This window comes from Amaranthus tricolor, chromosome 6, assembly GCF_026212465.1.
Source record: "Amaranthus tricolor cultivar Red isolate AtriRed21 chromosome 6, ASM2621246v1, whole genome shotgun sequence".
NCBI lineage: Eukaryota > Viridiplantae > Streptophyta > Magnoliopsida > Caryophyllales > Amaranthaceae > Amaranthus > Amaranthus tricolor.
The window spans coordinates 8258870-8282295 of NC_080052.1; the positions used below are offsets into that span (position 1 = coordinate 8258870).

Here is a 23426-nt window from a genome sequence, read left to right on the forward strand (position 1 = left end):
TATACTGCTATAATCATAAAATTAAACTTAAATCACATAAAATTTCTTGGGTTAAAATTAAATGTCATTTTTTAGTTTATTTTTATCTAATTTGATTCAGTTTAATATCCGGGATAATTATATCCTTAAATTCTTATGATTTGCCTACTACAAAGAAATTCTCTAATCTCCGTGAATCCATTGTCCACCCTATTTAAATTCAATAATCCAAACAAAGACATGATCACAAAATTTCATTCCCTGATTCACACTGAACTTAATCTCAATCCATCTCTCATATCTAACCGTTGATATCATCAAATCTAAATTAACATCCAAAATCTACGACTGTAAAATCTTCCTGGTAAATCTTACCATACACTTCCCCACACAGCATAATTCTATTTATTAACCATAACACAGGAAAAAAAACTCCATCAGAAAAACAAAGAACAAGAACAAAATCTGAACCCTCAACAGATAAAACCCCCTAAAACATTTCTCTCTCATCGAGATTCCTCTTTCTCTCCATACAGTTTCCCTTTCTCTCTATCTTCGATTCCTTTTGTAGAGGGATAGGAATTGTTTGTAGCATCTTGAAGATCTTTTGCATCGGCGAAATTTCGAACCTGCTAGGGTTTTTCAAATTTGAATTTTGGAGGTTTCATGCTTTGGGCGATATTGGATGAACTTTTAATTTTTTAGATTTTTTTGAGGCTTTAGTGGAGTTTCTTTTTTTCTACTTTTTGGTTGCATTTTAGCTGAGTTAAATAGGTTTTGAGTTCGATCTTTGAATGGATTCGCGAGATTCAACTTCATCTTCGCCAATGAATGTGGTTCGAGAAAGTTCGGATGATGATGGTGGTCTTTCTGTTACTGCGATGCTTGCTAAAGAAGCTTTCGTGTTGTTTAAATCTGAAAAGTTTGCTGAATGTGTTGGTGTTTTGCATCAATTGTTGCAGAAGAAAGAAGGTGATCCAAAGGTATATACTTTGAATTTTAGAGTTTTTTAAGTAACTTCTGATGGAGTAAATTTGTGCTATTGTGCTGAATTCATTAGAGTTGTATTTCGTTATTTGTTTTAGGAGTAGTTCTTGTACTAAATTGGCACATTTAGTTCGGTATGTAGTTTGAATGAATTCTTTAGCTTCCTAATTTAATAAATAGATTCAGGAGACCCGCTTTGTGTTTCTGAAAATGATGCTATATTAGAGTTCAAACAACATGTTTTAAACTCCAATATTACCAAGATCGAGTGTATGAAGTGTGTATGAAGTCTTGTGACAAACATACTTTCAATGAAAACGATGTTTGTAAGAGAAAATGCAATAAAAATGACACAATAATTTACGAGATTCATCCAATTTTGGCTACTTCCTCCGGTGTGTAGTATCTCACTGATATTATCACAAAGGAGTTAAAAGAACTCTCAAATGGAGAATTACAAGAGATTAGATTTGTGTTTAGGCTTAGGGATTTTTGTGTATGTGTTACAATGGGACTTCTATTTATAGACGTTTGTATATTAATGAGTATTACATTATTAAGGCTAAGGATTAATGCACAATAAACAATTTCAAGGAACATCAAGAGTCCAAAACCGAATCCAATGCTCGATCAAGATCAAAGCAATGCTTCATTACTTGGATGCCTCGTACAAGAATCTTCACCCTTTAGTCTTTTCATTAACTATCATTCATCATGCCTTAATTACCATCATAATATGCATGTTTAACTGCTTCCATCAACACACCATTTACTCTATGCATTGATCACCAACTTAAATACCATCATTAACACACAAATTAATCCACCAACGTAATTACACATTAAGTGACTAGCTTGAACACCCAAAAGATTCCACTTCTATGTACTCACTAATGATTGATTTGGTGAATTCAAGTCACTATTTAACACTAACAGTTTTTGTGCTAAAATACTACATTTTCATCCTTACTGTAGCTCACTTTGATATTTTAATTTTATACTTTTTCCTGGATTTTGAAGTTCTTAAGTTTTGGCAATTTCAGAGTGTTGATATGATATATTGGGATGAGATGAGTTCTTAAGTTGTGACTTGTGCTAAAATATTACATTTTCATTCTTACTGTGGCTCACTTTGATATTTTAATTTTTATACTTTTTCCTGGATTTTGAAGTTCTTAAGTTTTAGCAATTTCAGAGTGTAGATATGATATATTGGGATGAGATGAGTTCTTAAGTTGTGACTTGTAATTTGTTTTGCAGGAAGTTCTTTCACTGAATTTGTCTAACAAGTAAATTTCACTTGATTTCAATTAAGTTTTTTCCCATTACTCACTCTCAGAATTTCACTACTCCATAAGTTCTAGTAAGTTCAGTTGAGTTGTGATAAGTTCCATTTAGTCTAGCCCACATCAATTAAGACTCCTAATAAGTTTTGGGATCACTTCAATTCTAATTAATTTCAATCAATTTAGTTAGTTTAGTTTAGTTTGGTATGTTGTTTGCATGGATTTGTTTGCTTTATACTTTTAGTAGATAGTTTGGAGAAGTAATGTAGTTTTATTTTGTGTGATATGACTTTAAGGAACTTGCTGTGGAGTGGATGCCTATGAAGTTTTTGCTGGTTTGAGCTTTTTGTGTTTTTAATCTAAGCAGTGGTTATTGCACTTCCATAGGGTAATGACATGATACGGGTTTAGTTTTAAACATGTTATAACTTTGAGTCCCTTATGAGCTTACATTATTGCTTGTTGGTTACCACAAAATGCACTTATTTCATGTGAGTGGATCCTGGATGTTATCTTTTATGGTATCTAGAGTTAGGGCGTTTAAGGTTTTTAGCTAGGGCCTAGAGAATTTTTTTTTTTTGCAGGATCAAATGGAATGGAAAATTGGATTACTTTGATATATTGTGACTGCAAAAGAGGATTACTTCCTCCTATTCTGGTCTCCCTTTTTAATGATTTTGCCTTAAAAATCCTTGAAATTATTTGATATTTAAAAAGTGTTCCTTGCTTACAAATAATGCATGCTTTTGCCTTGCCCTAGGCTCTAGTTGCACCTCACTCCTTTTGAAACTAAGATTAACAAACTTCTTGGTACCAAATAGTTGTTTTGTTTACGTTGGATTCATTTATTTTGTTTCTTACTGAAATACAGTAGTTTAAGTCATATCAAAATCTTCAGGTTCTAAGAGTAATCATAGAATGGTTGCTCGACGTTGAGCATTTGGTAGCGGGTGAAGTGTGGATTTGTCTCTAGGTTGTCACCACTATCCTTTTACACTATCCTTATACTACTATGTCCTGTGAGAAGGTGAAAAATTCTATTTGTTGAGTGATTTATGATTCAAGTGAAGTGAGTTGTTGTGGATGATATTGTGTGCTATGAGAATTAATACTTACTACCCTAGGTTTCCTTTGGTCTTACTTGATCTCTTTTTACATTGCTTTTTGTAATTTTTGTATTTCGTTCTTTTTTGATGTACGCTACTTGTTTGTTTAATTTTTTATATTCAACTTTTTTATATTTATCATATCTATACTCAACTTTTTTTTAATGTTCACGTCCCTATCTCATATTATCTCTTGTACAAATTATTAAGACTCCATATATAATAGGCTTAATAAGATAAAAAAACATAGCTTAAGTCATTAAGTGACTCAGTGACTCCCAAAATATGATTACTTGATAGTGAACTATGACTGATGAGTCTTTGAGGGGCTTATCTAACATTCTAATTGTTAGCATAATTTGCTCGAGCATATGCTTTTATTAACTTTGTAAGTATCTCTATTATTTAATGCCAACCTATCAAGAAATGGTACTACTTTGTAAGTATCTCTATTATTTAATATCAACTTTCAAGCATACCAGGTTGTTGGAGTTGAGACCATGGTGTCAAAACTCAAACGAGTTGACTCAAAATGACTGAGTTGACACGGATTTTTAGCCCACCGTTTCGGTATCTCGCGTATTATAACGCCGTTTGAGAAAGTGGTGCACCACCGTGCTTGTCAACCCTTTTGACTATTCGGAATCAGACTTTATAGCTTGTTACGGGCGAGTTAGGGTGAGTTAGAGCGAGTTTGGATGAGATTTAATAAATTAGCCGAGATTTAAACTTGAGAATTTTAAAAACAGACTTAATTTGGAAGACAAAAAACTTAATGAAGCAAAGTAAAAAGTGCTAGATACGTACTTACTGAGAATAGGAGAAGCATGACTTAGTTAAAAATACTTTTGACTGTTTTTGACCATTGAAAACAAAGGCAATAAATAATTATTATTACTATACTACCATTGTGATCATGAGTATTGGTTTAATTTTGCACGTAGTGTAATAGCAGTTATTGTAGCTATCTTGTACATTATTTAAGTATTTGTGTACACGTGTCATTTTTGTTTTTATTCCTGCTGGTATGAAAAAGCAAAGTATGGAGTTTCTTTGATATACTAAATAATACGTAGAAGATAATTGATTTTATAGTTACTATTAAAATTTGTGAATTTTATTATATTTAGTCAATAACAAGGTATTAATTATGAAATTCGTTAATAAAGTACTAAAACAATTATATAAGTACCTATATCTGTTTCACAACAATCAAATTATTTCCATCGCAACTCGTGATTGCGACTGTGACTGCATTTTTATAGCAAGGTTAAGAGGATGCACGAAACGTGATCTTGGTGAAAGTCCAATAGCCTTATGGGTGTCATAAAATCTATTATTCTATAGTGAGGAAGCTTTGAAAACAAAAATAAGACACTTTAGATAGATATTTGATATATTAGGGAGAAGCATATTCTTTTTGTGTAGGTGTATAATTGAGAGAGTATTGAGTGCAAGCTTAGTTTTATAATGAGCGAGTCGTGAATGGTGTTAAAGCCTAAGCGCTAGGCGCAAGACGAAAGCCCCTTGGTTGTGAGCACGTTTTGGCTCAAAAGCTTATGAAACAATTTCAAAGCATACTTGATACCTAAAACAATATGTAATTCATACCAGTATCATTGTTGCATAAAGATAGAAAACATTCTTTCTCATTGCATTAAGGCTTCACTATAGTGCAAAATGACATAAGAGGGTACCTGAATCCACATTCTAAGGACTTATGTCTAATTATTCTTTGTCTAATTATCATCACATTATAAAAGAACACATAAAAATGAAGGCAAGACATGGAAGTAGAGAAAAATCGATATTATGTAAAAAATATATCAATCAAACAAAGTAGCCATAAATTCTGAGAAGAAGGAAAAACTAGTAAGAGAAAACATGAAGAAAGAAGTCAAAATATTGAAAAATGAATGAAGGAAAGGAAAAAGGAAAAGTTATTTAAAATAATCTCATATATTGTCCATCTGATGTAAATAATCTCTATTATTGATTATTTCTAAATAATCTCACCTTTGTATATTTTTGATGAAAACACCGTTTGTCACATTTTAATCTGCCTGTCTAAGTACCTATCACCAAGGAGGAATAGGGTTAGACAATGGCGGAACATAGTTGGGGGCAGGTTTGGGCTTTGCCTTCCGGAGATTTTCAGCAAATGTTTTTAGTATTTAATCATCATTTTTCATTTTTTATACTTTCAACCCTACAAATGTAAGCAACACAATTAAAGGAAAAATATTATCGAAACAAAGTAAAAAAAAAAGAATTTTATAAGTAATAATGGAATATCAAGTTAAGAATTAAAATTTTCATTTAACAACTGAAAAAATGAAAAAAGAAGAAAGCGATAGGGAGAAATCGACAAAATCAAAAATTAAGCTTACCATCCACAATTGAAGGATATAGGTATGTTTTATATTTTTAATTGAACTTTCTTATCTTTATTTAATAATAAGTTTGAATAAGTGACTACTTGAATCTTTGAAAACCCATACCATAAAACAATCAATTATGAAGATAAGACTTCGTAACAAAATAGGTGAGTTTATCTTGTTGATAGTAGTATTATACATTGAGAGACAAATAAAAAAGACATATAGTTTCTATGAGATTGTAGACACAATTTAAAGCTCTAAAGGAGGATCGAGGTTTACTTTGATTCATAATTTACGTTATGTTTTTTGGTTGTATTGATTGGCTATATTTTAGTTAAATTCATTTTTTTTTTGTAAACTCCACCCCCTAAAATTTTGTTCAAGTTTCTCCACTGCACGTAGACCAACGAAAAAGCATAAGGAAGAAGTGAGTATAATGCCTTGTAGGTATCTACAATAGCCGTATAAAATGTGGCAAGAGGTGCTGTTAGAAAAAACTATACAATGGTTGCATTATTTAGAAACAATCAATAGTAGTAATTATTGACAGCATATGGAAATAAGTGAGATGATTTAGGACAATTTTTCAAAAGAGAAAAAGATAAAAGAATCTACAAGAAAATAAAAGAAGAAATTCACATAAAGAAGACGTATAAGAGAAAAAAAAAAACCAAAAAGAACGTTATCCAATGGTGGTGTAGCCTGTAGGCACTAAGAAAAAAGTCTGCTAACTTTTAGGGCACCAAAAATTTTTTTTTACCCCCATTATTTTTTTTCTCTTTTTGAAAATAAGAAAAAAATTCCTTTTTTTTCTTTAAAATAGACATAAATCTTTTGTTGTCTAATTATTCTATGACATAATTATAGAAAAAATGTTTCCTTAAAGAAAACTATGAGCGCAAGGTGCAAAACGTGGACAAAAGCGCGGACTTTACTTATCTGGATGAGCCCAAACCCATGCTTTTAATTCATATTTACAAACTTCTTTGAGCTCGTAGCTAGTGTTTTTGACCTTTTATGTTAAGGTGTTAAAAATTGTTTCAGTGGTTGTAGGTTATCATTTGTATGCACTCCTCTCCTTCTTATTCCTCGTTAGAAAGACGACACAAAGATTGAGATAAATGGAAAAGTGGACATTTTAGTGGGTTATTGTAAGTGGGGTTATGTCCTTTAATAAAGTATCTTACGTTTTGATGTAACGAAGAGAAATAAATTATAGGTTTAGTAAGGTATTATAGGTGGGTCATGTTAAAAGTAGTAATGGGGAAAACTCAATAGAATGGACTAATGTTCCATGCAATTTTCTTTTAATTATAGGTTTTAGTGAGGTTTTATTGAGGTATTATAGGTGGATCATGTTAGAAGAGAAACAAATTATAGGCTTTGCCACATTTTCATTTTGAATAATGTTCCATACAATTTTCTATTAATTCTGTCCAAACAATTTTAACGTCCCCACCACTTTCTTAATTTTTATGCCAATTGCTATTGTTTCAATCTCATAGGGATTGAGGGAGTAATGTTTAAAAAGATAATTAAAATGAATTTTTAGTGGGGAAATATAATCCTGAAAAGTTTATCATTTGATAATTTTTTTGTGCAACATCTAACTGAAAAGAATATCATCATCTTTTCCAACTATCCAACCAGGCCCCTAGGTAATCTGTGAAGCAATATGCCTTATCACCTTTTATTGATATAGTATAATTTAAAATTCTTAGTACATCTATCTATACAATCTTTGCTTTGTATGGGGGAAGGGAGTTTATGGAGATGGCTTGAGTTGCTCATCAATAGGTTGTTCCAGACGCGAAAGAGTTCGCTAGGTAGTTCCATATCTTTTACTGGTTGGTCCTTCATTTTATCTGTTTTTCCTTTCAAAATGTGTAGAATAAAATACTAAAATAATTTCCTTGCATTGTCGCATTATTGATGATTAGATAAAGCTTAATGTGTGCTTTTTTTAGAATAAAACCACATTATGCTTAAGGTTTGCAATCAGTGAGTCTAAGTTGAAGACTTCCATTGTGCTTATGCTGGTGAATGAGTGTGTGTATTTTTATTTTACTCACTTATAGATGTTCTGTTATCATTTCCATGTTTTGTTGTTCATATATGAAATTTTTTGTACAGATTTTGCATAATATTGCAGTGGCAGAATTTCTGCGTGATGGTTGTTCGGATCCAAGGAAATTGGTTGACACTCTTATTAGTGTTAAGGTATGGGTAATGATTTTTCTTCTAGATATTGCATGTGGCTGCTCTCAATCTGCAGCAACCCAATTTCATGATTGTTAAGTTGCTAGTTGATGAAATTAGATTAAGATGGGAGATTCAGGAAAACAATTTACATTTGATCTACTATTAGTTTTTTCTCTAATGAAAGCTTTTGTTTAAGTGATAATGAAAATTTGAACTGTTGTAAAATAAAATTAACCATGTTTTACGTGCACCAGAAAGTAGAGTGGCAACGTTTCCATGTCAAAATATATTGTCCTAGGAGCTGAACTTTTTTTCAATAGTCTTGGATGTTGTGGTAGTGGTACCCTAATGGATATTATTTACTTTTCCCATGTTGTTGTTTATACTTTATTTTGAAGCTTTTGTACTTCCAGAGAAAGAGTGAAGAACTTGCTCGTTCATCCAGAGAGCAAACAGATGCTGCTGCCCAGGCTGCCAATAAGCTCATGTCAGGAGCCAAGGGACCTAATAATTTGGTTGATAGCCCTAGCACAGTTTTTATAGACGAATTTGACGCATCTGTTGCGACACTAAACATTGTATGTTTTGTTGCTTTATATTACCCATGAGGCTTTTGGCTTTCAAAATATGTGATTTTGATGTTTGTGGGGATTTAATTTTTGAGTTTGTTTAACTATGGTTTCAGGCTACTGTCCTATTCCATCTTCATGATTACTCAAAGGCATTGTCAGTTTTGGAGCCTCTGTTTCAGAACATTGAACCTATAGATGAGGTGTGACCTTGTTTTATCACGTTTCATGGATACAAATGTGCGCCATTCTAATTCCTTTACTTTGAATTGCTCTTGCAGACAACTGCTCTTCATGTTTGCCTCTTACTGCTGGATGTTGCCTTTGTGACTCAAGAGGCATCCAAATTTTCGGTATGTTTGAGGAGCATTGAATCATGGTTTATTTTCTGAATGAATTTACACATAGTGAATTGATATGATCTTTCTCATTTTGTTTTGCTTTTCTTTTTTACAACTAGTTATCATGTATATTGTTGCCCATAATTAACCTTTTCTATAGCTTCTCAATTTCTTATTGAGGATACTTTCATGTTGTGAATAATAACCGTAGAATTCATGATAACGTTAGAGATTTATATACTTATCTTTCATCTTAGCTTTGAGGCATGGATTTTTTTGAAGGCAATATGTGTTTGTTCTTGAGGATTTCTAATTTTAGGAACAGTCCCAACATGTAGTAGGTCTGCTGCTGTTTGATGAATATATATGGCCTATTGAATTCATATTAAAAACTTGTTTTGTTTATTTAGTTTCTCCAACCATACCTAACTTCTGAAGATGCAGTAATATGTTTATGCTGCTATTTGACAAAACACTAGTGACTTGTCTATGTTAGTATGGAATATATTTGCTCTATCATTTTATTTTGCGATGAATAACTTTTGAGGAAGCTATATGACTCATTATCAAATTTGTCACTAATGAAATGAATTTACTTGTGGTGATTGGTTGGTTCAAGACATATTAACTTTGTTGAAGTTTGCGTTATTGTAAGAGGTGGTAGGAGGTTACTCCATAACTTTTACCGAGAGCTCTAGTTTTATAATTGTCATTGAACTTGTTGCTAGTGTAGTGGTATTAATTATGCTTAAGAGTATAATCCCTTTTGGCTGTTGAGAGTTTCTTGTTGCTGATAGCACCTTGTGGGCATCTCTTACTCATGTACAGACATAGACCTATGCTACATCCTCTTTTTTTTTGTCGTGCCTGCTTAAAAGCTTTTGGAAGAATAGTATAGTTTTATTGAAGCTTGTATGCATTGGCCGTATATAGGTGGTTCATGCTTGGTACGAGCAGAGAGTGACAGAGACGCATCATTGTTTTTTGTTGATGGAGAATGGCATTGATTTGTGAGCTTCTCTGCTTTTTGGAAGTTGATAGTTGACAGACATTTGCTCAATCATTTTGATGGTCAGGATATGTGCTTTCCTTTAGGGTTTGTTTGGATATCATTTTAGGAAGGAAACGAATTGGGATGGAGGGAAGAGTACTATGTTTTCTATAAAAATCATCTCGTTATAAGGGATTTTTTTTTTTTTTTTTTTTTTTTTTTTTTTTTTGCAAAATGCAATGGAGTTCTTTCTTCTAATTCTTTATCCTCCACTTTTGCTATCCAAATGAAGGAAATCCTGTCCTTCATTGTCATCCCCTTCCTTTTGCATCCATTTCCTTCCATCCAAACATAAGTATTGTAGGTCTATGTTACTTGGACTCGGGTATAGGTATCAGATACGGATGTGGATCCTAGGATCCAGCACGCCAATTTTTGAATTGTAGGATACGCGTACACCGTCCTAATATTGGATACGGATACGGGGATACGGCATAAATATACTTAAATATACTAAAAATTGTCTATTGTCTAAAATGTAAATATTCAATAAAATTAAAGGGGACAATGGTTGTGAATTGGTGAAATTATTTGTAGTAGTACTAGTAGTTAGTACTAGTAGTATTTCATCCATTTGAAAAATTATAGAGTAGTAACTATTCCTATTAAAGAAGAAGTAAAAAAAGTAGTAAAAAGTACTTTAGAAAGTAAGAAAAAACAAAATAGTAAGAAAAAGTGAAAAGATAATAAAAAAATGGAAAAATTACAAAAAACTATCTGATCTATAGCACCTTTTGCAAAAAGCTACATAATCTAATTTTTTTTGCGAAAAACTACCTTATATAATACTTATGTTTTCAAAACACTACCACTTGACGGAAACCGTCAATGGACCGTCAAGTGAGACATTGACTTTGCATGTGAGAGGCGCATGACATACTCCCTCTGAATCTTCCTTCGCTTTCTCTACATCTCCATTTTCTACTTTCTTTTTCCTCTTTTGGGTTCCATCTAGAACATTTTCTTTCTCTACATTCCTATTTTCTTCTTTTTCTTTTTCTTTTTCTGGGTTCCAATTACAATCTTCTCATTTTCTACTTCCCCACCAATAGATTTGAGAAGACTTTTTCAAGGAAGAACAAAAAGAACAATGAAGACTAAAATTGAACAACAGCAAACTGTGTGAAAATTTCCTAAAATTATGGCAAATTGTATGCCAATTTCCACGGTTAACGAAATAAACCCTTATGCTCACTAATTTAGCAAATTGGCTCTAATTGCTTAATTGGCTAATTGGTCTATTGAGAATCTGAAGTGGTCACTAATTTAGCAAATTTGTATTTTTCTACTTCTCTGCCCGCACTAATTTAGCAAATTTGTTTTTTTCTAGTTCACTGCCACCAGCAAATCTTTCCTTTGCACCTGTCCAAAGGGTCACTCACTATCCTTGTTAAAGCCCCTTCCTTTGTTCTACTTTCTTCTCATTCATCTCTCTTTTTGTGATGTTTAATTTGTAAAAAATAAGGATTTTATTTGTGGGTTATGTGAAGCTTTTTGTTTTTATTAATGGGTTATTTTTGTTCCTTGAATTAATCAATTTTTTTTGGTGATGAGTATTTTTGAATTTGACTTAAAAACTCTGGTTTTTTTTATTTTTATTTTTGAGATTAAAAACTCTGATAATGGAGATGTATACAAGGATAAAGACAAGATTTTTATAAACTTGCAGAGAATGAACTTTGAATAAAAAGGTGATTTTCCCACAAGTACTTGTTCATCTCAATGACTTGATAGAAAGTTTTTAAAAATATAAAAGAAGAAAATGGAAATGTAGAGAAAAAGAATGTTTTAGATGGAACCCTAAAGAAGAAAAGAAAAGTAGAAAATGGGGATTTAGAGAAAGAGAAGGAGAAGAAGCCAAAGAAGGACTTGGAGGATGGAGTATGTCATGTGCCTTCCACATGCAAACTCAATGTCTCACTTGACAGTCAATTGACGGTTTCCGTCAAGTGGTAGCTTTTTGCAAAAACATTAGATTAGGTAGTTTTTTGCAAAAGTGCTATAGTTAGGTAGTTTTTTGTAATTTTTTCCTAAAAAAATAAAACAAGTACACTTGTCTTGGAAGCTTGTAAAATAAGAAAGCCTGACTTGAGTTGGCTTGAATTGTCACTTTTGTTTTCATGTACAGGCTGCAAAAACTAAAAATCAGTTATATTCTAATGGAGTAACCCTTCATCTTCTTCTCTCTTATTCTTCTCCCTGCATAGACTTTCATCTTCATAAAAACAGTTTATTTCCTTTCATCTTCTAATTCTTTCCTTTCTATTTTTCTTTGTAATTATTGAAGCTTCAAATTCTTACATGCTTCAACTCCTGTATACCTTCAACCCTTTCTTCATTTTTAAAACAAGAAAAAGTCATCTTTAAAACAGAAAAAAAAAGAACCGGAGAAAAGTTGAAGTTTCAATGGTGTTTGAATGACAACGTGAAGTACCCATGTGCAATTGGGCGTACCGGGCACGTGTCTGGCACCAGTATCCGGACACCGGTGAGCCGGTGATAATGGAGGATCTGAGTAACATAGGTATAGGCTATGCTTGGATTCCACTTAAAAATTAAAAGGTTAAATAATATAGGAGAAATATTACATGAGCATATTTTAATGGAGTAAAAATTTAAGAGGTAATAAATATAATGGTTTGGTTTCTAGAGGGGAGTAAACAAAAACTCACACTCATCTAACCTTTTATTCCAAAGAGATCCTCTTCCATCATTATTCATCCTCAACCCCACAGCATGAGCCCTAATGCCTTCTTCACTTTACTAGCCTCCATTGATGTCAGGTAATTGTAATCTGCCGGGATTTGACTTCTATTGATGATAATTGCAGCGGAGGTTTGAATTTTGAAGAAGAGTTTTCAGTGGAAGAAAGAGTTTTTTCTCGATCTTGATTTTTGTGATTTTCAGATCTAAGATTTTGTTGATGAAATTGAGTTTGAGTTTGTTATTTATTTGCTTGTATGAAAGAGAAAGAGAATCTTAGATTTTCAGAAATGTTGTTTGATTATTGAAAGGAAATAGCAAAACACCCAAGAATTTGAATTTTAATAGCTTTTTTTCTTATGGTTTTATCATTTATTTCTATGATTTTGGTTTTGAAGACCAAGTCACAGTATATAATGATGATTGTATTTTTAGTTCTCTAAAGCATTTCCCTTGGGAGAGGGTGGGGTAAATGTATCCCCCTTGGGGGAGGGTGGGGTAATTATCTACCCTTGAATAAGGTGGAAAAGTTTACTCTTGCAAATATTTACTTCAAATCTGGGCACTTGAATTTGGTGAGTGTGGGGTGAAAGATTTTTGTGCTGGAAATATACGCCATTCCTTGTTTGTGAGTATTATGGTTAGGCTTCTTTTTGTGAAAATAAACTCTTTGTTACAGCTTATCATTTCCCATGGTCACAATGTATGCGTCCTTTTTCGATGGCAAGTTTGGGTATATAGATTTTTTTAGCTTAATATTAGGGTTGATGGATTACAAAAGGCTTTTGCAGAGACTGTTTCATGGTTCAGAAATTGAGTTGTAAGACCTTTGTTTACGGAGTGGAGACGATTTGTTTTCTGTATTTTCTGTTTCATGCTCAAGGTATATTTCCGTTTGTGAGAACATTGATAATTTAAGTACTTGTATACGAATTTGAGGTAAAAACTTTAAAAGGGTGGCTAGAGATCCAACTTGTCATTACATTTATTCTGCAATGCTCTTTGTGAGGGTAACTTATTACACTCTTAACTGTTGGCAATTGGCAATATTTGTCAAATCTATTTATAACTCTTCGAGATCTATAATCTATTAGCCTCTTTGTTCATAATTTTGTTTTCTTTTTGTCATGGCCCAATGTTAAAATTAGTCAGCTTTATTTTGGGTATTCTGTGTAGCAATCACACTATTGAGATACAATTTAGTCTTTGGAGAGCTGGATGCCTGTATGATTGTACTGGAACTCTGGAACAACTAGCTAGTTATGCTGTAATTTAACAATAATATCAATACTTTTGATTGCCACATAATATCTTTCAAATCTTGACATTTGAGCGTGTTATTATTTGTTTTTTTCTTGCTCTAAAGTGCAACTAAATTACACATTTTTCCCTCCAGGATGTGATAAGCTACCTAGAAAAGGCTTTTGGAGTAAGTTATATGCCCAATCAAGCAGATGGTGGAAGCATGCAACAAGCATCTAACTTTGTGGTGAAGTCTTCGTCAATTCCTAACCATTCATCAGCCTCTGATGACTTAAACCCTGATGGGACTGCTGGTGGAAATACCTCAGAAGGTTCCTTATCAAGGACTTTATCAGATGAAACTATGGAGTATGAAACCTTGCTATCAACGCTGGATATTAGTGGGCGGAGTAGAACTAGGGCATCGAATATTTCAGCATCAGATGATATCTCAAGGATACCTGCTGATCGGTCTATGCCTACCATTAATTTGAGGCTGCACTTGCCCCTATACAAGCTACAGCTTTTGCTTCTCACCAGAAATCTCAAGGCAGCTAAGCGTGAAGTTAAGCTAGCAATGAATATTGCACGTGGCATAGATTCTTCTAGGACTTTACTCCTCAAATCGCAACTTGAATATGCCCGTGGGAACTACCTTAAAGCATTCAAGCTTTTGAAAGCATCAAATAGCCAACCAGAGGTGGGAAGTTCAATCATAATCAACAATAACATTGGCTGTCTTTATTATCAACAGGGGAATTATCACATTTCTAGCATATTTTTCCACAAAGCCCTGAGCAGTTCATCGCTTTGGAAGGAAAAGCCTCGGAAGCTAACCACTTTTTCTCAAGACAAATCCTTGCTCATTGCATATAATTGTGGGGTTCAATCCTTGGCCTGTGGCAAACCTGTACTAGCAGCTCGATGTTTCCTGAAAGCTAGTTTAGTTTTCAGCAATAGGCCTCTTCTGTGGCTCCGACTTGCAGAATGCTGTCTAATGGCGCTGGAAAAAGGACTCTTGAAGGGCACAGAGTCCCCTAGATATGAATCTCAGGCTAAGGTCCAAGTTATTGGGCAAGGGAGATGGAGACATCTTGCCTTTGAAAATGGAATTTTGAGAAATGGAATTGAGAGTACGGATGACAAGGACGATTCTGGTCGTGACGTAAATAACGAGCCAAAACTATCATTGTCATTTGCTCGGCAGTGTCTTCTTAATGCCCTTTACTTGCTAGACTCTTCTGAGTTGAAACATACTAAGTCAGGCTCATCAACAAAAGCTTCTGACGAAGATGACTCTGATGCAGCAGCATCGAAGAACTTGGGCGACAAGAATTCAGGAGGTAATGATCCAAAGTCCAAAGACACAGCAGGCTCTGGCCAAGTTAATGTAAATGGAGATACAAGAGAACAGAGTGCGGGAGTTCATTCTAATACAGCTGTTGCCAACAGTCTCTCTGAGTACGAGGAGATTTCTAAAAGAGAAAACCAGAAGATCAAGCAGGCTGTCCTCACTGATTTGGCATTTGTTGAGCTTGAATTAGGAAATCCACTCAAGGCACTGTCTACAGCTTTAACTCTATTGAAAATACCCCAATGTTCGAGAATGTATGCCTTTCTGGGACATGTTTATGCAGCTGAGGCCCTTTGCTTTCTTAATAGACCAAATGAAGCTGCTGAACATCTCTCGACTTACATATCATGTGGGAGTGTGGAATTTCCTTATTGTGAAGAAGATTGTCGACAGTGGCAGGCTAAGAAAACTCTGGACACTGAAGATTCAAATGCTGGTCAAACTGCTGCGAAGATTCCTATGGTGGAGGGGCAACAAGACGATGTGTTTCTCTCTCCTGAAAAAGCTCGAGGTACACTCTATGTCAACCTGGCAGCCATGCATGTCTTACAGGGAGAACTTGAGCTGGCCAGTCAATGTGCCGCACAAGCTTTGCAAACTTTACCCAACAGCCAAGAAGCAGCCCTTATGGCAGTTTATTTGGATCTGAAACTCGCCAAACCTCAAGAAGCTCTTGCCAAATTGAAACGCTGTTGTCGGGTTATATTCCTGCCCTTCACTTCAAGATCAAACGCTTCTTCTTGATCTTTCTTGTTGGTTTTTCTTCATTTTTACCTCATTTGCACTAGTCTTGTAGTTCATACCGAGATGCCTGTTATGACAAAGGTAGGTAACCCAGTCCTTACAAAGTATTTGTAACATAAATATAGTTCAATTCAGAGAATAAAGTTCTCTATATTCCCGTTTTTTCCCTTGTTAATCATTCCTCCTAGAATTACGTGTAGGGTTCAAGCCTTCGAGGAGATGGTTTAGTTTGGCCATCGTTTTCCCTTAAGGTCATTGGGAATGCCTTACATATTGTCATTTCGGTCTTCTAGATGTGAGTTAATTGAAATTGTTGATGTTTTAGGGGCTGACCATTTTTACTGAATTGAGAAATATATACTAGAAAAGAATATGATGCTCTTGTCATTGTCCCTCCAATCCTTGCTATATGTCCCATTGGGATTGCATGCTTGCTAGAACACTAATTCAATTCTGCATATCTGTAATTGTGTATAATTTAAGTAAAAAGAAATTGTAATTAAAAATTATAAAAAGTTCATATTAATTTATATTGAGATGAATTAAATAATTTCATTTGACTATGTTTAATTTATACCGTTTGGAAAATTATTATATTAAATGTTGAAATTGTGGATTGTAATTTGGTGAAAATTATTATTATATTAAATGAAAATTCTGCAAAAGGACTTGTTATCTCTCCTAGTGCTTAGGTGAAAATTTGAATCAAATAAGAGAAATTATATAAAAAAAATTTTAAACTAGGCATAAGGAAAACTTATTTCCCAAAATAAGCACAAAATTTCCAAAGCTGCTGTTTGTTTCTGTTTGCTTTACTAATAGTGTATAAAGAAAAATGTCAATAAAAGTTAAACTTTGTTCACAGTTACTAACTATGAACTTATGCATTTCATAAATTGTTTCAGAATCATTTTAATTCATTTCCTCCAAAGTTAAATAAAGCCAAAGACTTTGTTCGCTGTAACTAATAGTGAACAAAGGTGATCCTGTTTGGCTAAGGCTTCCTTTGTTCGCTGTCAGTAACAATAAATAAAAGTCTTGATTTTATTTGACCACAGAGCTTTATTCGCTGTTACTAATAGCGAACAAATCCAAACCTTAACTCTAGGAATTTCGTGCTTATTTTGAAAATCAAATTTACCCCACGTTTAATTAAGTATTTTTTATATAAATTTGCTTTAGTTCAAACTTTCTTCTCAAGTCTCAACTAATTTGGATTTAAACTACAAATCGTCTTATATGATATCATCTCACCGCGAGACGTATCTATATAAGCAGCCCAAATTATTTATATATAAAAAAATAAATTAATTAAGTTAAACTTAAATTGCAAACCTAATAACTATCATGGTTTTTTTACCAAAAATTAATGAAATCGTCTTTGAAAGCTTTGGAAAACAGTTTCTATACTCCTGCCATTATTGTTGCATACAGATATTTAGTATTGTAGAAAAATAGATGAATTTGAAAACTGTAATATAAATATGCTATGTTCTTGATTTAGTTTCTTTAAAGTGATTGTGTAATACCTTAGTTACTGGTTTGATTGAAAATGAATTTGACAACAATTTGGAAATTTAGGTTAATGGTTTCAGATTAATAATTTTTAAATGGCATATTTTATATGGTAAGCACTAATTATGACAAAAGATGAATAGTAGTAATTTTTAAAATATTTTCCACAAAATAGCACTCAACTTTTGAAAAATTAACTACAGTAACATTATAGAGGTAAAAATGTTTAATTTCCGTTTAGTTTTAGTAAAAGTCATAAATGCCTCTATAAAATCCCAAATTTTTTTCATAAAATAGCACTCAACTCTTGGAAAATCAACTACGATAACTTCCGTTAAGTGGGCTTTACATTTGGGATTTATTAAGAGCATTTATGACTTTTACTAAAACGTAACGAAAATTAAATGTTTTTACCTCTATAATGTTACTGTAGCTAATTTTCTAAGAGTTGAGTGCTATTTTATAGAAAAAATTTTAAAAATTACTACCACTCACCTCTTACAATAGTTGGTGCTTACCGTATGGAATATCCTTTTCAAATTTAGGAAAAACCTTATATATTTAAAAACATAAAGGATGTTTTCTTTATTGAATCTGTAAATTTACTGGTTTCTGTTGTCTTGAACCTTGAGCATCACTATTTTTAAAGCTTTTTAAACCACAAATTTGCTGCATGAACTTGATAACCATTTCCTATGTTGAATCGCAAGTATTGATGTGTTCAATTGCATAATACCATTTTTTTGTTTTTGCATTTCAGTTATACCTTATACTGATCACTTATAATCTTAAATTGATGACTTATATTACTAAAGTGATTACAAACTGCCACACGTGGACATAGAAAGATGTCAATAATTTTAAAAAATGCAATCAAGTGCTTTAGAAAAATTATATTTAAGTCAATAGTCCACGCTGAATTTCATATCCTGAAAACAGTACATAATGTCATTATTATTTGACAAATTTTGAAACATCATATTCAAAATAAATTACAATAGTATCATTTAAACAAACAGATAAACTCAACACAAAGATGAACAAACTGAAATAGATGAGTTATTTACCTAAATAGAGAAAGAGAAGGATGCTGGTTGTAGGTTGCCGGACAACCAACGGCGGACAGGGAGTGCTGTCAGTTAAGGGCTGCTGGATGTCGACTATCGAGTGTTGAGATGCTGCTAGTGCCTAGAGGGGAAATGAGGAAATCAGAAATGGGGATGGGGAGGAATTATAAGGAGGTGGAAATCAAAAAATAGGGAAATGGGGAAGGGGCGGGATTATGGAGAATAGAAATAGGGAGTAAATTAATAAATGCAAAGAAAAAGTTAGAAGCGTTTGAACTATAGCTTTTCATGGGCGGGCTATCTTCTAGGCTTTACTCACCCAGCTCGAAAAGAGATTGGTTTTGGATAATGTTCTTCAAAAAAAATAAAATTTAGACGGGTAATAGCTGCCCGCCAAGATCAATGGGCGGGTAGTGATACCAAAAAAAACTTGCTGGTATATCTGTCCGTCCACTTAGTTTAATATATTGATTATTAAATAAAAATTCTATTATTTTTTTAGTTTATAGTCTACTCATTTACCGTCTACATTACACGTTAAATAATAATTACACAATTTAGTTTAATACTCCAATTAATACTCTAGTCTACTCATCAACTATCTACATACTTCGTAATAAGATGATGATAATCGATGATCGCAATGCTTTGGTTGGATCATTCAACGTAATGTTTATGTTTATATAATTTGAGTATTTTGAGACTTTTTATGTTTTTAGAGTATTTTGAACAATGTATTGTGTTATTTTAATTGTTATTAAAACTTAACTTTATAATTGTATTGTATTTTTAATTTATATTTAAGAAATGCCCCTCCGCGGGTCTCGCCCGCCAAGAAAATGGGCGGGTAGCGATAAAAAGTATGTCCACAAATGCGCCCGTAGGTAGATTTTTAAGGGATTACCCAATCGCTACCCTCACAAGCTCGCCCATGAACAACTCTACTTTAAGGTCATCGTATATAATCTTAAAATGAATACTTATAAACAGTGGTTAATCATTTTAACAATATAAGTCATCACTTTAAACTTATATATAATCATTTTTACGCTATAAGTGATTCTTTTAAGGTCATCACATACAACCTTAAACTAAATACTTTTAAGCAGTAAGCAGGGGCGGAATTAATAGGGGTTAGTAATGTCAATTGACATCACTTAAATTTTGGGGAAATAAATAATAATACAAATTAAATTATGTTGGCTATGTTGGTAAAGTAATGAACTTTTGATCCAAAGATCAGAGGTTCTAAGTTAGAACATGTCTCCTTTGGAATAAAAGTTTGTTACTCTACCAACATAGCCAACACACAAATTTGTATTACTATTTTTTCCCCTGACCTCCATTATTTCCACCCCTACCTACTGATTAAAAGTATTTAATTTAAGGTTGTGTGTGATAACCTTAAAAGGATTACTCATAGCATAAAAATGATTATTTATAATTTTAAAGTGATGACTTATATTGTTAAAATGATTAATTACTGCTTCTAAGTATACATTTTAAGATTCTATATAATGACCATAAAGAGATTACTTATAGTCTTAAACTGATCACTTACATTATTATAGTGATTACCTACAACTTATAAGTATTCAGTTTAAGGTTGTATGTGATAACCTTACAGGAATCACTTATAGCCTTAAAGTAGACTTGATCATGGGCGGCCCGGCCCGCCGGCCCGAAAAAGTGAGGGTTTGGGTACCAAAATATGGCTCGATGGGCGGGTTTGGGCAGAAAATAAGTGGCCCGAATTTTTTTGGGACGGGTTTGGGATTGACATTTGGTCCGCAGGCCGGCCCGGTCCGGCCCGAAATTTTTAATTATTCGAATAAATATGACTCGATAAAAACACGGATGCCTCTTCCATTTCAAAATACTTGCAATATTTTATTTGTTATGAAGTTTGATGTACTAATTCAATTTTTAATATTCTTAATTATATGTAATGAAAATTACAAAAGTTATATATTAATAATCTTTGCAATGAAATGAATCAAACAAGATATCACTTAATTATATTTCAACTTATAAATAAAAAAATTAAATAAAAATTAAGAGTAAAGAATTAATAATGACATTATTCTAAGTTGCAATTAATTTGAAACGGAAAAAATAATATTTTAATTGTATACTACAATTAAATAATATATAAAAAAGCCCGCAAGCCCGCATATTCCCACCCGGCCCGGACCGAACCCGGCCCGGTGTTTGATCACCTCTACCTTAAAGTTATGACTTATAACCTTAAAGTGATGACTTACATTGTTAAAGTGATAACGTAGTGCTTATAAATATTCAACATCCACAAAAAGAATTTGACATTTTTTTTTATCATTATTAGTGTATGTAACAAAATTAAGAATTGCACAACATTCAAAACTGAACACAAGAAAAAGAGCATATGGGTTTGAGTATCATTTTCCCATCACAACCTTAAGCTCCTCCAAAACCATCACCTATTTCACCACCATAATCTAAAAATTTTAGATGAAGTAGAAAATGAAAGACAACCATTTCCACCACCACAAACAGCAAATCAATTTGTGTTCAAGTGGTTGATCTGAAATACTTAAAAGTATCCTAAAATTATCTTTCAACATATGTTTAGTTATATATGCTTTATTTTTCAAATACTTAATACTATTAAAAAATTCCTAAAATGGATAGTCTATAGTCCAAGAGTATGTTATCAACACATAACAATTAATATTTATAGCTTTTTCTTTGATGGTCTTTTCTTTGTTACATGTTTAGAGCAATAACCTTTCTTAGGTTTCTCCATGGTTGCCTCTAAATCTGGGTTACAATTAATTCAGTGAACTTCTTTACTTTTTCAAGGACTTGATCTCTTAGTTGTTTGCATCTGATAAAATTAATTTTGAAGCAATCATAGCTCTATAAATTCAACAGAATTTTACTTCAAATATATTATGTTATAATCCCAAATAAATTATGTTGTTAAAACTCTATATATATTATGTTATAACCTCAAATATATATTTTTATAACTTTAAATATATTATGTTATAACTCCAAATAAATTATGTTATAACCCCAAATATATGCTGGTATAACACTAAATATATTATGTTATAAGCCTAAATAAATATTATTATAACACCAAATATATTATGTGATTTTTCATATTCCACCTTATACTCACGCGTCAATTTTTTTTTTAAATTAATATAAATTAAATTTGGACTAGGTTTTTAAGAGCCATCTTTACAAAAGACGATCTCAAGTAAGAATTGTTATTTAGTCATAAGTTTTCTTTCTCTATAAAATATTTTAAGTTTTCTTTCTTAGTTAAGAAGATCAAAGGTTTAATTGAATAAAATGGTGAGATTTATTTCTTTATCTCTAGTTTCTTATTACTAATTTTCCTGATCTTAAATTTTTAGGTTTTGAATATGGTATGAACAATCTAAGAACATGCAGTAACTGTAATTGATTATTGCATTGACAGAAACTTTTAGCAATACCGAGATCCTAACGAAGGCATATAGACAAGAAAATATTGAGTGTTGTTTTATTAAACTTTTTTTCCATTAACATTAATTATAATTTTTTTTTTCTCCTAATTTGCTATTCAAATATAATATTAATGTATATAATATTAAATAATAGGGATATAGGTGCTTATCAGTTGTTAATCGGGAATATATTAGTTGTTGAACTGGATTTGAGGAAACACTCAATGATATGCTGTTGTTGACAAATATATATGGTAGATTATTATATTTAGTTTTGTTTATATGCATATGAGTAAATAAAATTTTTGGGAAGTTCGCTATAATAAAAAAACGATGCCAAATTTTTTGTGAATCTTTTATATTAATTTTTGTAAATAATTTTTTGCAGACTGAGTATCAACACTTAGTGGTTGAGCTTTCAAATGGGGGTGATTTGATTGTCAACTACGACGTTGTTCGAATTGTGGAATCTCAAGCACTAAAGAAGAGACCCTTTTAAGGTTGTTTTTGGGTTTACTTTGACATAGTGGTATCAACAATGTCAATAACAAAATGATCCACGCACCTCCGCAACAAATGTGGAACGAACAACTCGATCAACAACAAGAGTTGATGCAATATTTGGATGATTGAATCAACAGAGTAATAAGTTTAGATTATTAATTGTTGGTTATTTTTTCGAATAAATATAGTAATTAATTAATTAATTAATTCATAATAATTTTATTAAATTAATATTTCAAAGGTCCATACAATCATCCACATCAACACTAATTTTTATAAAAATCATAAAACAAATATGTGATTATATTGATATACTTAGGTGTTACAATTGTTTCAAAATTTGACATTTATAAATGTCATAGTTATTAGTGTGAAAATTTTAAGCGTCACTATTATAGTGACATTTGAAAGCCGTCACAAGTTTTATTGTGACATGCTATTTTCCGACGGCTTCTACCATATGTCTCTAAGCTTTTTATTATAATTAAGAATTTTTTTGGTAGTGGAATAAGTGTAGAAAATCTTTCTTTTTCATGTTCTCTAAAAGTTATAAGGATGTTGAAGTGTACGGATTTTGGGTATTTGTTTTATACTCTTATTTGTGTTGTGTTGTGTTAATGTTAACCAAGTGAAGATAACAAGTGTTAAGGATATTTAGACTCTTGGCTAACACCAGGAGTTAGAGACGTTTAGGAAAGAAAGGCATTAGAAGCAGTTTAGGATTTGGAGACCATATCTTAGCCTTATTTTTTTCACCTTGATTTGCTCGAGGATGAGCAAAGGTTAACCATGGAGGAGTTTGATAAGTACAATTATTTACACTTATTTATATTATTTAATACTCCTTAATGATGGTCGTTCTTAGTAATTTCGTATTTATTTTGAAGATCTATGCTAATTTACCCATTTTGGTTAT

At 32.3% G+C, this 23426-nt stretch overlaps 1 protein-coding gene across 2 annotated transcripts; it reads left to right on the forward strand.

Annotated features, from left to right (window-relative positions):
* Positions 1 to 255: 255 nt before the first annotated feature.
* LOC130814445 (uncharacterized) lies at positions 256 to 16344 on the forward strand. Of its 2 annotated transcripts, none has more exons than XM_057680500.1 (6): positions 256 to 962; positions 7873 to 7959; positions 8340 to 8519; positions 8627 to 8713; positions 8792 to 8863; positions 14002 to 16344. In XM_057680500.1, exons 1-6 carry the CDS (start codon positions 774 to 776, stop codon positions 15943 to 15945), a joined length of 2559 nt encoding a protein of 852 aa, XP_057536483.1. In that variant the 5' UTR covers positions 256 to 773; the 3' UTR covers positions 15946 to 16344. The 2 variants fall into 2 exon arrangements, with proteins under 2 accessions (XP_057536483.1, XP_057536485.1); XM_057680502.1 differs by having other exon boundaries at positions 8355 to 8519.
* Positions 16345 to 23426: the final 7082 nt, after the last annotated feature.